Source organism: Geotrypetes seraphini, chromosome 3 (assembly GCF_902459505.1).
Source record: "Geotrypetes seraphini chromosome 3, aGeoSer1.1, whole genome shotgun sequence".
NCBI classification, from domain to species: Eukaryota; Metazoa; Chordata; class Amphibia; order Gymnophiona; family Dermophiidae; genus Geotrypetes; species Geotrypetes seraphini.
In genome coordinates this window covers 133,729,040-133,750,212 of record NC_047086.1, presented here as the reverse complement: position 1 = coordinate 133,750,212, position 21,173 = coordinate 133,729,040, and the positions used below count along the sequence as shown (strand labels likewise).

The window sequence follows — 21,173 nt, the reverse complement described above, 5'->3', positions numbered from 1 at the left end:
TGAGCAGTTAGGGAATATAAAGAAACTAAATATGATTTGATTTTGAGAGCCAGAGCCTTCCTAATTATATTATATCATTATACATCTATATTGGTAAGTATGAATTAAACAGAGAAGTCAATTTATGCGGACATTGAGTATTGAAGAGGAGCACAAGAAGGTCAATAATACATACAACATGATGGGTACCTCTAGCAAAGGAAAGAAAAAGATATTATGACATGGGTATATAATAGGCTATAGGGAAATATTATTATTTATCATTACAATCATGTCCTAAAATTAATAGAGTGAAATAAGAGGATATGTAGCAACGTTTCAATGTGTGAAGAACAAAAATTAAAAGGGGTGAAGTATTTCATTAGTGTAAAATAAAAATCATGTATTTATAGGATCCCATGTATGATGAAAATTCATATAAACACAGATTCCAATGACATCATTCACTAAGGTCTGTGACTGTAACGCATAACTAGGTTATAACATTTCATTTGCTAGTATTCAATAAAGTGAGATAATAAGATTACAGTAGAGACAAAAAGAAAATAAGAGTACATTGCTAGCATAGCTAAGGTTAGAATCCATTATATAAGTCTTGCCTATATTTAATTAATGCAAGTGAATATTAATAATAGTGATTCATTCAGGATTTCTGGCAAACAAGAAAAATTGAGTGATATATCAGGGAGTTTCCATAGCTAATTATTAATTCATGAGTCATCGGGTGTGTCTTAAGTACCGGTAATCGTATATCAATCAATTATATTACGGATGATCATGCAAACAAAGGAAATATTGAAAAGATAATAAATAAGTTTTGACTATATTTCTAAGAAATATATAAATAAATAAATAAATAAATAAAATAAAAGTTAAAATAAAATTGTGCTTTAAAAATAGTGAATCAATGCATTATAATGAGGTAAGATATGAAGTTAAAATAGTAAAATCAAGTCAGAAATTCATGTAAAAGGATATAATAGTAGTGCTCTCCTAAATAACTTAATATGTAATTGGTTAATCGCAACAGAAAAAGAAATATCATAATTATGGATTCATCTGAACCAATCTGTAATAAACATTTTGAGAGTAGGAAATAAGTACATTGTGGTAACCGAGTAATAGAAAACATTAAAGTTAATGAACCAGTCTTCAATAGCTATAAAAAAGTAAACAATGTGATGCTTATTTCTGGCGGACCATCTTCTGCTGATACGGGCGAAAGAAATACCACGTGGTGGAAACTGTGTATGGGCGCCAGAAACCAAACATGAATTCATTCAATAACCTGATATATGGAGGTTAGCAATATGAGACAACAAAAGTTAGACTCAATTGATGCTGGTCAGTTGTTGTTCCTCTAAGACAGGGGTAGGGAACTCCGGTCCTCGAGAGCCATATTCCAGTCGGGTTTTCAGGATTTCCCCAATGAATATGCATGAGATCTATTTGCATGCACTTCTTTCAAAGCATATTCATTGGGGAAATCCTGAAAACCCGACTGGAATACAGCTCTCAAGGACCGTAGTTCCCTACCCCTGCTCTAAGAAATCCGCCAGTTGTTTTGGATCAGTAAAATTTTTGGTGGAATTATTCAGAGTGACCCACATGGTGGCTGGGTACATCATGCCAAACTGCGCTTTAATCTCTCTGAGACGTGGACGGAAGGCATGTAGTTGCTTGCGTTGTTGTGTGGTGTTTTTACTCAGGTCAGGCACAATGAGAATATTGTGAGTTTAAGTGGTGCTTTGGATTTCGTCTTTTGCATGACCTCCGTGAGCTGGCTGTATCTCAGAAAGCGAATGATGATAGGCCTGGGGTAGCGTGCGTTGGTCGGTCTGAATGATGGGACTCGGTGGACTCTGTCTAGCTCAAATTCTTTAGAAAATTGTATATCCAATAGCTTCGGGATAAAGGATTCCATGAATTTGATTGTATCCTTCCTTCCCTTCCGGCACCCCAAGTACTCGTAGGTTGTTTCTTCGAGATCGTAAATTCATCTCCTCCAATTCTTTTTCAAGCAGCACCATGCATTTAATTTGGTGCTGTAGTGTAGAGATGGTTGCTTGAGTACCTTTATGTTTGGCTTCCATCTCATCCATTTGCAGTTGGATTTGTGCAAAATCCATTCTCAGCGAAGACAGGTCAGATCGCATTTCTGTTATTTCATCTCTGGTTTCATTGAGCATGTCCTGCATGGCGTGAATTTCGGCAAGGACCGTATGGATGGTGTCGGCCTCATCCTTGTCTTCTGTTTTTTTGCTTGGGGAAGCAGGTTCCAGTTTATTTTTCTTATTTATCTTTGTGGTAGACATATTAAATGTTTCCTGTTATCGAGTTTAGCATATAAAATCAATTTAATCACTGATGAAAGCACGATTTTATGCCGATTTTGCCAGAGCGTTACAATCCAGCTGCCATGTCTCTCTGCGCTCTCTAGCGCCCCCACCAGCTTTGATTATGGGTACTTGGACATTCAGGCTTTTTGATCGTCTAAGTATCCATTTAGGCCACTTTTTAGACTTTTTTTTTAAAAAATATTATTATGAGCCCCCTAGTGTATAGAATCCGGAAGGGACATAACAGTATTTGTTATTTTCAAAACTTATTTTCTAGATGGATTTTAATGCTGTTGATCAGTAGTTTGTCTAAATCTCAAGGGTGTGTGTTAGAGGCGTGGTCTGGGTGGGACTAAGGTGGGTTTATGACTTGGATGTGTTTTTGCTATAATCAAACATTTAAGAATACATCCAATGTACAATTTGGAGATTTGGGGCTAGACCTATTTATGAAAAAGTTCCAGAAAGGTACCCAAACTGACCAGATAATCACAGCAGGAATGTAAACATGACCCCCGCCATACTCCCCCAGTGATCACTGACCCTCTCCCCCCTCCAAAGATGTGAATGAAACAGAACATACCTGCGTGTATGATAGCTTCTGATGTTATGGCCTTCCTAGAGCAGCAAGTAGGTTTCTGGATTAGTCTAGTGGGCAATATAGTCAACCATAGAGATGGGCAAATTCTATTGTACCAACATATAGATGACACCTACAGGTATAAGAACTATTGGATTGGTATATAGTTGGGTCCAGCAGGTTTTTGGTGGGTTTTGTAGGGTTCACCTTACACTATAAGGGAGTCATAGTGAAATATGTACCTGGGCCATTTTATGTAAAGTTCACTGCAGTGCCCCACTGCTCTGCTGGGACGTCTGTGTGGCCAATCTATTAATAATGCTGACCTCTCCTACATCCCAATGGCCTGTTTTGTACATTTTTCTTTTGGATGTGTTTTTTTTCCAAAAATGGCTCAAAAGGATAGATGCATATCTGAAAAGTGACTATTTGAGAATGGGCATGTTTAGTACTGAATTTTTGTGCATCTTCCACAAAATGTCTAAACTTGGATTTGGGCATCATATCAAAAAATTCAAAATTCAAATATTCATGACCATGATTTTTCTGCTCTTTTTCATTGTAACGGTATTTTATGTATTCATTTCATATTTTCTTTTCTCACAGAAAGATGTGCATAATGAAAGTAGCCACAGACATGATATGCTGTGGAAAGTTCTAAGCGTCATGTCAGCATCAGATGGGAACATCTGGAAGGAGTGGAAATGCGCTGTGCAATACTGAAAGGAGCGATTGTAATGGCAAAAAATCTTTTTGTGAGGCAAATAAGTAAAAGTAAGAGGAAAAGAAGACTGCTTTGGTTCTCAAAAGTAATAGCTGAGAAGGGAAGGAATAAGAAATTAGCTTTCATAAACTACAAAAGATCGCAGAAAGAGGAAGACAGGCAAAAATATCTGGAAAAGTTAAGAGAGGCTGGTCGTGTAGTCAGGAAAGCAAAGATGCAAATGGAAGAAAAAATAGCTGACACGGTAAAACAGGGAGACAAGACATTTTTTAGATATATTAGCGATAGGAAGAAGTACAAAAGTGGCACTGTGAGACTCAAAGGAGAAGGGGAAGAATATGTAGAAGCTGATAAAGAAAAGGCCGAATTGCTTAATAAATATTTCTGTTCTGTGTTCACGGCTGAAGCACCGAGAGCAGAACCGCAGAAAATAAACGTGAATATGGATGGAGGAGTAATAGACCCTGATCAATTTTACAGAGGGTTGTGTTCGTGAGGAGCTAGCTAAAATAAAGGTAGACAAAGCGATGGGGCCGAATGGTGTACATCCTAGGGTACTGATGGAACTTAGGGATGTTCTGGTAGCTCCGCTGACTGGCCTTTTCAATGAGTCTCTAGAGTTGGGAGTGGTACCGGAGGACTGGAGAAGGGTGGATGTGGTCCCTCTCCACAAAAGTGGAAGTAAGGAAGAACTAGGGAATTACAGGCTGGTACGTCTGACTTCTGTGGTAAGCAAATTTTTTTTTGTTTTTTAAATTCTTTATTCATTTTCAAATCTTATAACAAGTGTACAATAATCAAACAGAAAAATTTTTTAACAAATCACTTGACAATCTTACTTATAATCCTTAAAATATATAAATATAAAAGAATTCCTTCCCACCCACCCATTTATTAATAATAATACAATTAGCAATTATTATCTTTCCCAATCCCACCCCCTCTATATCTTAACTAATACCAAGGTGTTTAAGATGTCTGATCATTAGAATAAGTAATCAATGACCCCCAAATCTTTTTAAACTTGTGATAATTTCCTTGTTGCATGGCAAGCACCCTCTCCATTTTGTAAATATGACATATTGAGTTCCACCAAAAGGTATAATTAAGTTTAGTATAATCTTTCCAGTTTCCAGTAATCTGTTGAATGGCAACCCCTGTCAATATTAATAAAAGTTTATTATTATGTGCAGAAATTGGGCTTTTGAATCTCATAGATGTACCAAATAATATAGTATCATATGAAAGGGCAACATGATTTTCTAACAATGAATTAATTTGGGACCAAATTAACTTCCAAAAGGCATTTATATAGGGACAGAAAAAAATAAAATGGTCTAATGTCCCAGCTTCTAAACCACAATGCCAACATCTATTGGACCTAGAACTATTCAACTTCTGTAATCGAACTGGGGGTCCATAAAGTTCTATGCAACAAAAAGAACCAGGTCTGTCTCATAGATGCTGACCTTGTAGTTTTTATTCTCCAAGACCAAAAACGTGGCCGTTGAGAGGCAGAAATTTGGTGCAAATTAATGGAAATACTTTTAAAACAGAGAATGGTCAAGTTTCTGTAATCCTGTGGATTAAAGGACCAGAGATGACATGGATTCACTAGAGGTAGGTCTTGTCAGACAAATCTGATCAATTTCTTTGACTGGGTGACCAGAGAATTGGACAGAGGATGTGAGCTAGATGTGGTGTATTTAGGTTTTAGCAAAGCCTTTGACAGTGTTCCACACAGATGTCTAATAAATAAACTGAGTGCCCTCGGAATGGGTCCCAAAGTGACAGGTTGGGCCAAGAACTGGTTGAGGGGAAGGTGACAGAGGGTAGTGATCAATGGCGATCACTCTGAGGAAAGGGATGTTACCAGTGGTGTGCCTGAAGGCTCTGTTCTTGGGCCTGTTCTTTTTAACATTTTTTTAAAATAATATTGCTGAAGAGTTGTTGGGTAAGATTTGCCTCTTTGCGGATGATACCAAAATCTGCAATAGAGTAGACACGCCGGATGGTGTGAATAACATGAAGAAAGACCTGGAGAAGCTTGAAAAACGGTCTGAAATTTGGCAACTAAAATTGAATGCTAAGAAATGCAAAGTCATGCATTTGGGCTGCATAAACCCGAAGGACCGGTACAGTTTAGGAGGTGGAGAACTTATGTGCACGATAGAAGAACGGGACTTGGGTGTGATTGTATGTGATGATATTAAGGTGGCCAAACATGTTGAAAAGGTGACGGCGAAAGCTAGAAGGATGCTAGGTTGCATAGGGAGAGGTATGGCCAGAAGGAAAAAGGAGATATTGATGCCCCTGTATAAGACTTTGGTGAGACTTCATTTAGAATATTTTGTACAACTCTGGAGGGCGCACCTTCAAAAAGATATAAAAAGGATGGAGTCAGTCCAGAGGAAGGCTACTAAAATGGTATGTGGTCTTCATCATAAAGCGTATGGGGACAGACTTAAAGATCTCAATCTGTATACTTTGGAGGAACGGCGGGAGAGGGGAGATATGATAGAGACGTTTAAATACATTACATTTCTATTCCGCCATTACCTTTCGCTTCAAAGCGGATTACAAAAAGAGTTATGGAAGAAGGGTTACAACGTTAGATCAGAGAAGGTTTCCAAGAGAGGGAAAAGTAGGATCTGGGGTTAGGGAGGGGATGGTAAGAGGGGGGTTAAGCTTTATCATGGTATTAAGCTTTATTAAGGGATTTCTTGAAGAGTATAGTTTTTATTTCCTTTCTGAACATCTTGTAGTCTGGGGTTGTTGTCAATAGGTTGGAGACTTGGTTGTCTATCTTGGCTGCCTGAGTGGCCAGTAGTCCGTTGTATATTTTTTTTCCGTTTTACTTCTCTGATTGGGGGGGTAAGTGAATGGGATGTGTGTTTTTCTATGCCTGGTAGAGGTGGTTTGGATGAGGCGGTCGTTTAGGTAGGTTGGGCTGTCTCCATTTATAGTTTTAAATAGTATACAGTAGAATTTAAATTGTATTCTTTCCTGGATTGGAAGCCAATGAGAATTGATGAATGCCTCAGTAATGTGATCATGTTTTTTCAATGAATAGACGAATCTCAGAGCTGTATTCTGAATTGTCTGTAGTTGTTTAATCATTTTTGCAGGGCAGGGGAGGTAGAGGATGTTGCAATAGTCTAGGATACTTAGGATTAGAGATTGTTCTAGGAGCTGAAATTGTGTTTTTTCGAAGAATTTTCGGACTTGTCTAAGGTTTCTCATAACTGCGAAAGATTTCTGTATTGTTTTGTTAATTTGGGGTTGCATGGTGCAGCCTTTGTCAATAGTCATACCTAGAAGTTTTAGGGTGGTTTGCAAAGGGTAGTTGATAGAGTTGATTTCTAAGTTGGTTATGGTTGGGATTTTGTTATTTTCTAGGAGGATGAATTTAGTTTTGTCTGGGTTGAGTTTCAGTTTGTGGTCTTCCATCCAAGTCGTAACTGTAGCTAGAGTTCTGTGTAGTGTGTCTGACATTAAGAGCATTGGTCAGTCGAAAGGAATGAGGATGGTGATGTCATCAGCATAGCTATAAGAGGATAGGCCTTGTTTGTTCAGGTAAACGCCAAGAGAGGCCGTATATAGGTTGAAGAAAGTAGGGGACAGTGGGGACCCTTGTGGAACGCCGCAAGGGTTGGACCAAGGTTTGGATTTTTCTTTGTCTGATTTTACTTTGTATGTTCTGGATTTTAAGAAACCTTCAAACCTTCAAATACCTACGTAATGTAAATGCACGAGTCGAGTCTCTTTAATGTGAAAGGAAACTGCAATGAGAGGGCATAGGATGAAGTTTCCGGAGCAATCTAAGGAAATATTTTTTTACAGAAAGGGTGGCAGATGCATGGAACAGTCTCCCAGAAGAGGTGGTGGAGACAGAGACTGTGTCTGTATTCACATAGGCCTGGGATAAGCACGTGAGATCTCTCAGAGAGAGAAAGAGATAAGTTACTGCGGATGGGCAGACTAGATGGGCCATCATGTTTCTATGTTTCTGTCAATAAATTACAAAAAAAACCCCAAAAGACAAATAAACCCTCACGAAGCCGGAGTGAAAGAGTGACTGTGCTTTTTTCCTTTTGGTTTAAGTATTGGATACATTTAAACATATACCCCCTCTTTTACAAAGCCTGATACCGTGAGCCACTGTGGTAACTGCCCCAAGTCTATAGAGATTTAAAGGGCTTTGGGGGTTTTGCCAAGCGGCAGCTGCTAGAATGCCTTTGTAAAAGAGGGGGGGGGGGGAAAGTAATTTAGTTATATAAAAAGCTCTGGAGGTTTTATAGACTGATGATCATTTCAAACAATCCATGTTACAAGCTTTTTCTTACAGTTGATAAAAGGGTTGAATGATGAGTAATTGACTTTTGTATCTGACTTTGTGGTGTATTTACCGTATTTTTTGCTCCATAAGATGCACTTTTTCCGCCCCCCCCAAAAAGGTTACCTTTTTTCATTCTGGCACTATTTTTAATTTGGCAGGGCAGGCCCTGGCCTCCCTCTTCTTCCCCTCCCCCATTACCTTTTTTTTTCATTCTGGTGCCAACCCTTGCTGGACGCGACTGTCTGGTCCCTGCGAGCAGTGATAGCTGATGCAGCTGTCTCTGAGTCCTGTTCTTTTCCCTTGCGGCAGAGCGGCACACAAGGCTGCCTACCCGCTTCTGCGCTGCTTCATGCGAGAATTGAGTTCTCACGGGAAGCGGACTGGGACTGGGCAGGCAGCTTTGTGTGCTGCTCTGCCTCAAGGAAAAAGAACAGGAATACTGTGTACAATTCTGGAGGCCACATTACCACAAAAATGTGCTGAGAGTTGAGTCGGTTCAGCGAATGGCCACCCGGATTGTCTCAGGACTCAAGGATCTCCCGTATGAGGAACAGCTGGATAAGTTGCAGCTATACTCACTCAAGGAACGCAGAGAGAGGGGAGACATGATCGAGATGTTCAAATATGTCACGGGCTGTATCAAGGTGGAAGAAGATATCTTTTTTCTCAGGGGGCCCACGGCAACGAGAGGGCATCCGCTGAAACTCAGGAGTGGGAAATTTCATGGTGACACCAGAAAATATTTCTTCACCGAAAGAGTGATTGATCGCTGAAATGATCTTCCACTGTAGGTAGTTGAGGCCAGCAGTGTGCCAGATTTTAAGAAAAAATGGGATTGGCACGTGGGATCTCTTCATAGAGGTAGGTAAGGGTGGGTCATTGGTGTGGGCAGACTAGATGGGCCGAGGCCCTTTTCTGCCGTCAGTTTCTATGTTTCTATGACTCGGAGGCAGCCGTGTCAGCCGTCACTGCTCGCAGGGACCAGGCAGTCACGTCCAGCAAGGGATGGTGCCAGAATGAAAAAAAGGTAATGGGGGGGGGAGGGGTTAGGAGAAGAGGGAGGCCGGGGCCTGCCCTGCCAAATTAAAAATAGTTACATGGGAGAGGCCGGGCCTGGAAGGGGGGGCTGCCTGCCTGGAAGGGGGAGGCCTGGGAGGTCTGCCTGGGGGGCTGTCTGGGAGGGGGAGACCTGCCTGCCTGCCCTGTCCCTACCTGCCTTCCAGCTTCTAGGCCTGTCTGCCCTGTCCACTAGACCACCAGTGGGGGGATAGGGTACAGAGCCTGGCAGGGACAGGCACACGGTGCAGAGCCTGGCAAGGTGTATAGGGTTGGGTGAAGAGCCTGGCAGGGAGAATTTGGTTCAGAATGTTTTTTTTCCTTGTTTTCCTCCTCTAAATCTAGGGTGCATCTTATGGAGCGAAAAATACTGTATGTAGTTCAAAGAAGTTATAAATAGATTCAATATATCTCTATTCTTTTGGAAATCTTTAAGTATGTTCTCATATGCTTTGAGGGGAATTTTTGATTGGACATCTATGTCTGAGTTTGGACATTTTGGGAAAGACGTCCAGAAATCCAGTAGAGAACATGTCCATTTTCAAAACTGTAAGATGTCTATTTTTTTTTTTTTTTTTAATGACCTATCTAGATGTTTTGGCCCTTAGTGCGTCTATCTTTTTTGGCCATTTTTGTATATGAAAATATCCAAATGAAAAACGCACAAAACAAGCTATTGGGACAACCTAGCGGCTTGCATTCTTATTAAACTGGCCACAATGACAGCTGAGAAGAGCACTCTAGGAGGTACTGCAATGAATGTCACATTTAAAAGTCCCAGGTACAAGTGTCACTATAACCTGCTTATAGTGTATGGTGAGCCCTCCAAAACCCACCCAAAACTTACTGTACCCTCCTGTATACCACCACAATAGCCCTTATGCCTGTAGGTGTCATCTTTATATAGGTACAGTAGGTTTTCGGTGCGTTTTAGAGGGCTCACTATACAATATAAGAAGGTTACAATGATATGTGTACCTGAGACTTTCTAATGTGACATTCACTACAGTGCCCCTTAGAGTGTCCCTCTGATCTGCAGAACTGTGTTTTTTTGTGGCCATCTGAAACTGGAATGTACTTTCACCTCTTTGGGTGGTGATGGTGGGGTTGGTGACCATTGGGGGAGTAAGGGGGATCATGCCTTAATCCCTCCAGTGGTCATCTCATCAGATTGGGTACCTTTTAGACCCTTATTCATTTTTAAAACAGGTCTAGCCCCACATGTCTTGACGTTTTGTTAAAAGTTTGATTATTCCTGCAGAATGTCCAAGTCTTAAGCCCACCCAAAACACACACCCTTAAGATTTAGACACACTAGAGACATTTTGACTGGTAAGATGATTTATGCCATCTTTTGGATGTCTATCTTTTTTGAAAATGAGCCCCTTTATGACAAAGACCGCTGACCATTTTAGTAGCCGCCCTCTGGACTGACTCCATTTGTTTATATCTTTTTGAAGATTTGGTTTCCTGAATTATACTCAGTATTCTATATGAGGCTTCACCAGAGCCTTATACAGGGGCATCACCATATCCTTTTTCCTACTGACCATTTCTCTCCTTATGGATCCATGAATCTTTCTAGCTTTCACCATTGACTTGGTGTGTTTGGCTACTTTAAGATCATACTTTTCAAGTACCTTTCTTATTTCTAATCTTAATGTATATTTTCTGTAAACCGCTTAGAACCTAACGGATGTAGCGGTATATAAGAAATAAATTACATTACAAATTACATTACATACTTGCTATACAAGGGAACTTTAATAATAAAAGGTGATATACAATATCTCAACTTTCGTTAATCACCTTACAATACCATACTGTATGAATAATCACTTCAAAACTTTGAATGTGCTTAATAGTGAACAATCAGACCCACAACTATAACCCAGTGAAAATTCACGGAGTAGCTATGTATAGAGACCATCATTGCATGTTCACTGTCTCTCCCACCAATAACCATAGAACATATTTTTTAACAACTCCAATAAATCCTCCATTGGAAACAAAAACAACTTATCTTGGTATATTTGGTGGTAATATGGCCAACACAGCTGCTCTGGGCACCTCCTTAATCACCATAACTGATTAACATATTTTGTCTTTGTAGTACCCATCCTGAAGAAGCCAACTGGTGAAATCTAGGTTGGGGGGGTCGGTGAAAATATACCAGTTCAGTTATGGTGATTAAGGAGGTGCCCGGAGCAGCTGTGTTGGCCATATTACCACCAAATATACCAAAATAAATTGTTTTTGTTTCCAATGGAAACATCTATTAATAAACTCATCAAATAAAGAGAAATCACTTATAAATATAAACCATTTTAAAAAATGTATAGGGATGCGGATGGGGGTGGGAGATATTTCTTTTTCTGTTGTATAATATGGTGGATTTTCAAGTGTTATTGTCTTATATATTGTTTAATATTTGGCTGTACACTTGTGAATTATAAAATGAATAAAGAAATTTTTAAAAAATGTGCTTATTAAAGCTTCTTTTCATTAAGGAATTAAGATGAGTTGACTACTGAAAAAATGATCAATTATTACTATTTTTAAAAAATAATAAAGACATTTTGCTATGAAGAATAATGTAGAAAATTTTCATAGGAAAACTTACCATAAACACGAAAAGCATATTTTATTTTTAAATTGAAAGGCGCTTGTTCACTTAAGACTGAAGCCATTTCCAGAAAATTTTCAAAAGAAAAAGTCCCATCTTCTCCAGAGAATACTTTACAAATTCTATCACGGAAAGGGTTTACCTGAATTGAAAGAAAAGGCTATTGAAGTTTGCTGACCATCTATTAATTAGAAGCACTGCAAAGTTAGAAAATAAAACAAACAACCAGTTACTAAGTTTAAGTTTATTAGGATTTTATATACCGCCTATCAAGGTTTTCTAAGCGGTTTTACAATCAGATACTCAAGCATTTTCCCTATCTGTCCCGGTGGGCTCACAATCTATCTAACGTACCTGGGGCTATGGAGCATCAACAAAATAACTACAGAACCAAATAATTCACACACTTTTCATTTCATACAGTATTTTTTTCTACCTGATCCACTAGTCACTATACCCAAGCACAAAATTATCATTCTCTTGGGTAATTCTGTACCCATGGAGGGGCATAATAAAAAAAAGTCCCCTTTTGGCCTAAGGCCCTAAACGCTGAAAGTAGCAGCAGGAAATATGTCTATTCTAAAAAAAACATCCATAATAAGGGTTTTTTTTTTAGAATGGCCTACCTCTACATTCATGTTTCCACTTCAGCAGGGATAAAGTAACTAGGAGTCAGAAAAAGCACTAAACTATGAAAGAGAACAGACTGACTCTATAATTAGCACAACCAAAGGGGAGGGCCCGCTATACAAAAACTCAGCTCAGAGAAATAAAACTCTGAAGAGGGAGAGGTAACCCCCTCTTAGGGAAAGAGTTTATCTTCCAATCATTGCTTAATCAATGTTAAAAGCGAGTCCAGCTCAAAGGTGTAAAAATACTTTAACTGTGTATATGTCTCTTAATTGGAATACTGTATACACTTAAAGCAAAAAAACTTTTGCATTCAGGTTGACACTGGAAACTCTAAATGCACTTAGCTTGGTTGTAAAGAAATACTCATCAGGGTCCCTCAGGAGACCCCGCCAAACTGATTTGATTCTGCTAAGGAGTAACAACCATGAAAGATTCAAAAGAGATCTGAAATGCAAAAACAGATATCAAAAATTGCAATAGATATGGGCAACGATACTCAAAAAGCCACAAACCTATGCAAAAAGTAATAAGGCTTATAGCTGACATAACAGACAGGAGCACAATGATGTACATACCGTCCAAAAATGTAAAAGATTTCCATGCAACGGAGAACACCGGCACCCGCTCCGATTTTTAAACCGGAGGGAGGAGGGAAACCGGACGTGACAAACGTGATGACATCATCGAAACACTAACAAAAGCAAAAAACTTCAAAAATACACTACAGAGGCCAGACATGATCAGAGGAACGCTACCCACTCGATCTCATTGTTGAGGCCATATGGGTGGAGAGTATTGAGGTCAAAGATCCATTTCTGCTCTCTTCTCCACAACATACGAGCTATGTCACCACCCCTGGTGTTACAATCACGGTCCAATACTGTAAATTTTAGATCAGTTACGGCATGATTCTTGCTCTGCCAATGTTGCACCAGGGGGGCTTCCTGCACTCCAGTGCGTATGCGGCTCATATGTTCTCCAATACGGAGCTTCAAACTTCGGGTAGTGCTCCCCACATACACAAGCTGGCACGGACAAGATATGGCATAAATTACATGATGTGAATTGCAGTTAGTCACATGCTGAGTATACTTGTATCGAGGAGATAATGACATTTGTTGAATGGGGACACTAAATTGACAGACTTTACAGTGTCCACATGGGGAATGCTGACCCCTCAAAGAGTTAGAAGCCACTAGACTTAGAAACTGTGAATGTGTTAGTTGCTGTTTCAAATTTGGAGATTTAGAAAAGGCAAATCTGGGGACATCTTGGAAAGCCTCATGATACTGCATAATAGGCCAATGACGTTTAATAATTTTCTTTATTTGAAAGGCATGAATAGAATAGGGTAACACACAAACCAACGAACTGGCATCTGATTTGTGATGCGATTGTAACAGCAGAGACCGGTTAGCATATAAGCCACGTTTATAGGCTTTCTTGAGCACAGACGGGGGATTGCCCTTCACTAGAAATCTATGTCTGACTTCGTCCGCTCTGTGAACATATTCCTCCACCGTGGAACAGAGTCTTCTAAGACGTAAAAATTGTCCAGTTGGTATATTGTTCCTTAGATGTTTCGGGTGGAAGCTGTCATACTGTAACAAGTTATTCCTATCTGTAGGCTTGCGGTAAATGGATGTATGGAACTGACCATTTTTCAATATAATATTGATATCCAAAAAAGAGACCTGATGATGATCCGTGGTCATTGTAAACTGTAAGTTGGAATCGCATTTGTTGAGCCAATCAAAAAAACGACCCAGGTCCTCTGAAGTGCCAATCCAAATTGCCAGCACGTCATCAATGTATCTCTTCCAAAATAGAAAAAATTGCCAGAACTCAGAAGGATACAGGAATTTACTTTCAAACTGAGAAACATAAAGGCAAGCTATGGAAGGGGCCATCTTAGACCCCATGGCAGTGCCTTTGATCTGTTTATAAAAATCTAGGTCAAATTGAAAGTAATTCATGTTAAGTGCTATTTGAGCCAAATCAAGCAAAAACTGTCTCCTGGTATCTGACATATCCTGAGCTTGTAATTCAACCTTAATAACCTCAATGGCTTCTTTTTGAGGAATGTTAGTATATAAAGCTGAAATATCAAAGGTCAGTAATATGGCATTTGCTGGTATGTTCTGAAGAGAAGCTAAAAACTGAATCATACTAGTGGAGTCTAAGACATAAGAGGGGGCCAGAGGAACCCTGTCTTTAAGATACAGGTCTAAAAAAGCAGATAAAGGTTCCAAGAGAGATCCTATTCCAGAAACTATTGGTCTACCTGGAGGGTTAGATAAAGACTTGTGAATCTTTGGGACAAAATAAATAACAGGTATACGAGGATGTTTACAACTCAGAAACCTAAACTCCTTGTCAGTAATAACCCTGGTTTCAAGAGCCTGCACCAATACATGAGAGATGACATCTTGAATAGATTGTGTAGGATCATTCTGCAACAATGTGTAATATGTGGGGTCACATAGCTGTCGTTGTGCCTCACTGACATATGAACTTCTATCTTGAATAACTATTCCTCCACCCTTATCTGCTGAATGGATGACAATACTAGTGTCAGATGCCAAAGAAGACACTGCAACTTGTTGTTGTCTAGATAAGTTGAAACGGATAGGAGGCGGGTCTTGCTCTAGACCACCAATATCTCTTAATATTAAATCTTCAAAGGTTTGAATGTGTGGATCAACAACACCCGGAGGACACCAAGAAGATTTAACATGAAAAATTGGATGGCTGTCTTGAGGTTGGTCAGTGGAGATGTCTTCTGTGTAAAAAATTTTTTTAAGTTTACAGGATCTTATAAATTTAAACACAGCCACTCTGGTGTCAAAAGCCCCATAACGACTAGTAGGGACAAAAGAGAGACCCTTATTAAGAACTGATGTTTCTATAGGAGATAAAGCACGATGGGAAAGATTGAAAATATTAGATGTTAAGGTTGCAACCGAGGTTGTTTGGATCTTACCGGCCTCTTGTTGGGTGGTTTGGAGCCACCCTGAAAATGGACATTGTGAGATGAGGCCTGAACAGTTCCCTGTCGTGATTTATTGTCATCTTCTGATGTGTCTGATGATGTTTGTGTATATATGGGACGCTTTGGACGTTTAATATTACGAGTTTTGTCCATCCACGCATACACAAACCCTTTAGTATAGTCCATCTCGTCCCTACGTAATTTTTTAATCTTGTTTTTTCTTAAGTCCTCCTTAAATGCATCGATTTTTGAATTAATCTCTTGTAATGATTTGGTGTAATCATCAGTATTAGTGCTATTTTGTAAAGATTCTTTGGCTTGTTTAAGTTCATCTTGGTAGGTGTCTAGTTCAATCTTAGTAGTTTCTATCACTAGAAGCATAAGGTCCAAGGAGCATTTGTTGAGTATAGCATTCCATTTATCAAGAAATGCTGTGTTGTCTAAGAACAGACTAGGTTCTGTCCTCATCCGGAGACCTCTGGGAATCCTTTTTAAGCGACAGTATTCAGCTAATGTGGCTGCATGCAACTCAGCACGGACTATGCGTTTCTGCAAATTTTCTAAGTGTTCCCAATCTGTAGGAATGGTGGTATTGTCGTCTGAGGTAAATAAATGAAAAGCTGATAACAATTCTGAAGCTTGTTGCTCATTATAAGAATGTGCTTCCCATCCTATGGCAGCCATGGTGCTACCCTGCACTTAGATGCAACTATGTTTCCACTTCAGCAGGGACAAAGTAAATAGGAGTCAGAAAAAGCACTAAACTATGAAAGAGAACAGACTGACTCTATAATTAGCACAACCAAAGGGGAGGGCCCGCTATACAAAAACTCAGCTCAGAGAAATAAAACTCTGAAGAGGGAGAGGTAACCCCCTCTTAGGGAAAGAGTTTATCTTCCAATCATTGCTTAATCAATGTTAAAAGCGAGTCCAGCTCAAAGGTGTAAAAATATTTTAACTGTGTATATGTCTCTTAATTGGAATACTGTATACACTTAAAGCAAAAAAACTTTTGCATTCAGATTGACACTGGAAACTCTAAATGCACTTAGCTTGGTTGTAAAGAAATACTCATCAGGGTCCCTCAGGAGACCCCGCCAAACTGATTTAATTCTGCTAAGGAGTAACAACCGTGAAAGATTCAAAAGAGATCTGAAATGCAAAAACAGATATCAAAAATTGCAATAGATATGGGCAACGAAACTCAAAAAGCCACAAACCTATGCAAAAAGTAATAAGGCTTATAGCTGACATAACAGACAGGAGCACAATGATGTACATACCGTTCAAAAATGTAAAAGATTTCCATGCAACGGAGAACGCCGGCACCCGCTACCTCTACATTCAGCTGTTTAAATGTCCAGACCACTATTACGTCTAAATTTACAACACATTATCAACCCAAAACTAGCCTAAGTCCGAACAGCCGCGACCCACGGCAGGAGAGATGCCCAATCTTTCCTGCCGCGTTCGAGATCCACCCCACACCATTACTGGCAGGTGGGAGCCCACCCCCTCCTGCTGAGGCAACCCCCCACCCCCTTTAAAATATGGGCAGGAGAGATCCCAGGCCCTCCTGCCCACGATGCACCCCCAAACGACTGCACCTCCCAAACCCCCGATTATCCCCCAAACCCCGCGACCACCCCGGACACTCTCTCTTCACTTATATTACTTGGCCGGACAGATGGGTCCAAAGCCCATTCACCTGGCAGACCTGCCATCCTTCGAATGGCGGGCCTTAGGGCCTTATTGGGCCAGGTACTTAAGGACCTGCCCACAGGAGGGGCATTAGGTGCCTGGGCAAACGGAATTGGCCTAGTTGCCTTAGACCCCTTCTGTGGGCGGGGCCTTAGGCATATGGGCTGGGATCCATCCGTCCAACTAATATAAGTGAAGTAGGGGTGTCGGGGTGGGTGGTCTGGGATCGTGGAGTTCAAGGGGGGCCGATCGGGGGTTTGGGGGCGGTTAGGGTGTGTGTCATGGGCAGGAGGGCCTGGGATCCCTCCTGCCTGTATTTTAAGGGGGATGGGGGGTTGCAGGGCTCATGCCTTGGCAGGAGGGGTTGGGCTCCCTCCTGCTGGTATTGGTTCAGGGGTGGGGGGTGGATCACGGCAGGAGAGACTGGGCATCTCTCCGATCGTGATCATCCCTTCCCCCGAACTGTCAAGAACCGCGGCAGGAGAGATTGGGCATATCTCCTGCTGCGGGTCGCGGCAGTTCAGGGGTGAGGCGATTGCGATCGGGGAGATGAGCCTCTCTCCTGCCAAGATTGTTGCGGTGGGGGGTAGGCAGGTTGCCAGGGCTGCTGAGCTGATCGCGGCAGCTGCAAATAGCTCAGAGGCCCCTTTTCGGAACTTATACCTGTTTTAACTTGCTCAAGTTTTTGGTTATACTTGCTATATGACTAAGTCTAGGTTGGCCCACCTCCCACCCTTTCCCCTCTTCTAAAAATGTTTCTTTTCACTCTAGGCATTTAGAGGTAAGGAAAAGGCCTAAACTGGTTTTAGATACGTCTAAAACCAGCTTTGATTATCGGTACTTGGATGATCTGGCTTTTTGATCATCCAATTACCGATTTAGGCCACTTTTTGGATGTTGGTTTTTTTTTTTTCTATTATGAGCCCCTTGGTGCCCAAATTATCCCCAAATTCTTTATATAGAGCCTAAGGCTGTGCATGTACATTGGCATGTGTAGCCAATGTGTATGCACAACTTGAAATGATTAGTTGGCTTAATTGGCACTGATAATTGGCAATTAGCACCTCATAACTGACACTAAACCCTTCCTCCAATTGCTGGGGAAATTCATCAGATATCTGAAATGTTACAGCTACGCAGACAACATCCAACTAATCATCCTACTAAAGAAACAGGACTTGAAAACTAAACAGAAGATAAAAACGGGTCTACAAAAAAATCTTCGGATGGTTCCAAACAAATGGCCTAGTAGCCAACAAGAAAAAACTGAACTACTAATAAACAAATTGGGTATAAACAGCTCAAGTTACTAACTAACCATAAACAGTAACACCATAAAATCATCCATGGAGGGAATGAGAAACCTAGGAGTATTGCTGACTCCAAACCTAGATATGACAATACAAATCCAACGCATCGTGAAAAACACCTATGGCAAACTATATTGGGTTAGAGGACTAAAACCCTTACCTAACCCATCAAGCACTGTCCAATGTAATAATATCCCTGGTACTCTCAATCTTTGACTAGTACAATGCAATCCTGCTGGGCGTTCCAAAGTACATGATTGGGCAGATTCAAATAGTACAAAATGCAGCAGCAAGATTTCTACTGGGTAAAAATCAAAGCAGACGAGTGCTACCCCATTACTGAAAAAGTTACACTGGCTCCCAATTGAAAGCAGGGTCAAATTCAAAATCATGTTGCTGACCCACACAATCATTCATCTTTCAGAACCACAATACTCAGCAACCAGACTACTGAACTATACACCAACATGCGTCATGCGATTCAGCAAGGAATACCTACTGGAAATACCCTCCTATAGAGACATAAATTACAAAAGCATCAGGACAAGAATGTTCTCAGTGATGGCTCCAATGTGGTGGAACTCCCTTTCAAAAGAATTAAAACTAGAAAAGGACACCAGAATGTTCAAGAAAGAGAAATATAGACCATCCTTTTCATAGACTACTTTAACTAAGAAACATTCAGGAGGGAATAGCAACGAGGAAGAAATAATGGTCAAACCCCACTTGGAATATGGCATAATGAAAACAGGAAAATTCATTAAAACTCAGACAATAGAAGCATAATTTATAAAATGAATATGTTATGGTATAAATATGTAGGATAAATGTAGTTATAGGGTAAACATAGTAATCTAAAATGCATTGTATTTGGGTTAAATATGTATGATAAATGTAGATATAGGGTAAATATATTACATTACATTAGGGGTTTCTATTCTGCCATTACCTTGTGGTTCAATGCGGATTACAAATGGATTGTCCGGAGATTAGAAGTATTTAGGGAGTAGTTTGTACATTTCTTTGAGTTGTTAAGGATTACATCTAAGTTGTCATCCCTCCTGCTGGAACACCCGAAACAACCCCCAGCAGGAGGGATGCCCACACCCCCTGTCAGCATCCTCCTGAATACATGAGACCCAAACCCCCACCCCGACACACTCCCAAACCCTGACCCTCCACCCTTCCAAAGCCCACCCAGACCCCTCCCCTGTACCTTTTTCAGCAAGGCCAGCTGGAGGGATGCCTACTCCCTCTGGATGGAAGGCCCACCTCTTCAGAATGACAGGCCGTTTCCTTCCTGGTGTATCCTGGGATGCACTAGGGAGGGGCCTAAGGCACTGACTGGCCCAGGCGTTTAAAGTCCCTCCCATAGAATGGGCCTTAGGCCTCCTTCCCAGTGCATTCTGGGATGCACTGGGAGTGGCCTGACTCTGATTGGCCAGATCCCTAAAGCCACTCCCATGGCTCAATGCTCCCATTCACAGAGCCCAAAGGCTCTGTCTAAGAGGAGGGAACTGAGAAAAAAATATATTATGACTAAAACGGAGAGAAAAAAATGAAGGAAAGGCACCAAAAATGGAAAATGTTTGATGCACTGGGAACACTGAAGACACAACTTCTCAGCTCCATGGAAAATGAAGAACTGCAGGTCCCGTGAGCCAATAGGAGGTGGGAAGGTACTGATTCACACACGGTTTGGGCAGTGACAGTCCACTTGGTATCTGTCAATACCAGGTTCTGTGGATTACATCTGTGAGAATATTACACCTGCTTGTCATCAGAGAAAGAAGTGGTCCAATGTAAATAAATGTCAGTTTTACTATAAAGTGGTTTGCTTTCCTCTTACTTAGGGAAAAATTTTGTCTTGCCTGATAATTTTCTTTCCTTTAGTCCTACCAAACCATTCCAGAACCAGTGGGTTATGTCCATCAACCAGCGGAAGGAGATAAGGAACCAATGTGGCTGCTTGTGGTCTACAGCAGCAGTTCTTAACATTTTGTTTACCATGGACCCCCTTTAAATATCTTTTGTTGCTCTGGACCAAGAGAGCTGGATCGAGGACATATGCTAGATGTAATTTACTTGGATTTCAGCAAAGCCTTTGATACAGTTCCTCATAAGAGGCTGTTGAACAAACTTGAAGGGCTGAAGTTAGGACCCAAAGTGGTGAACTGGGTCAGAAACTGGCTGTCGGACAGACGCCAGAGGGTGGTGGTTAATGGAAGTCGCTCGAAGGAAGGAAAGGTGACTAGTGGAGTCCCTCAGGGTTCGGTGCTGGGGCCAATCCTGTTCAATATGTATGTAAGTGACATTGCTGAAGGGTTAGAAGGAAAAGTGTGCCTTTTTGCAGATGATACCAAGATTTGTAACAGAGTAGACACCGAAGAGGGAGTGGAGAATATGTAAAAGGATCTGCAAAAGTTAGAGGAATGGTCTAATGCCTGGCAACTAAAATTCAATGCAAAGAAATGCAGAGTAATGCATTTGGGGATTAATAATAGGAAGGAACCGTATATGCTGGGAGGAGAGAAGCTGATATGCACGGACGGGGAGAGGGACCTTGGGGTGATAGTGTCTGAAGATCTAAAGGCGAAAAAACAGTGTGACAAGGCAGTGGCTGCTGCCAGAAGGATTCTGGGCTGTATAAAGAGAGGCGTAGTCAGTAGAAGGAAGAAGGTGTTGATGCCCCTGTACAGGTCATTGGTGAGGCCCCACTTGGAGTATTGTGTTCAGTTTTGGAGACCGTATCTGGCGAAAGACGTAAGAAGACTTGAGGAGGTCCAGAGGAGGGCGACGAAAATGATAGGAGGCTTGCACCAGAAGACGTATGAGGAGAGACTGGAAGCCCTGAATATGTATACCCTAGAGCA

General features: G+C 40.9%; 1 protein-coding gene across 4 annotated transcripts in view; it reads right to left on the bottom strand.

The window, feature by feature from the left end:
- The window catches only part of CIB4 (calcium and integrin binding family member 4), a 95,748-nt gene that overhangs the window by 37,223 nt on the left and 37,352 nt on the right, over positions 1 to 21,173 (bottom strand). For all 4 annotated transcript variants that reach the window (XM_033939528.1, XM_033939526.1, XM_033939527.1 and 1 more), the window contains one exon: positions 11,662 to 11,806. In XM_033939528.1, the coding sequence (XP_033795419.1) occupies positions 11,662 to 11,806 (145 nt within the window). The remainder of the gene's footprint in view (positions 1 to 11,661; positions 11,807 to 21,173) is intronic.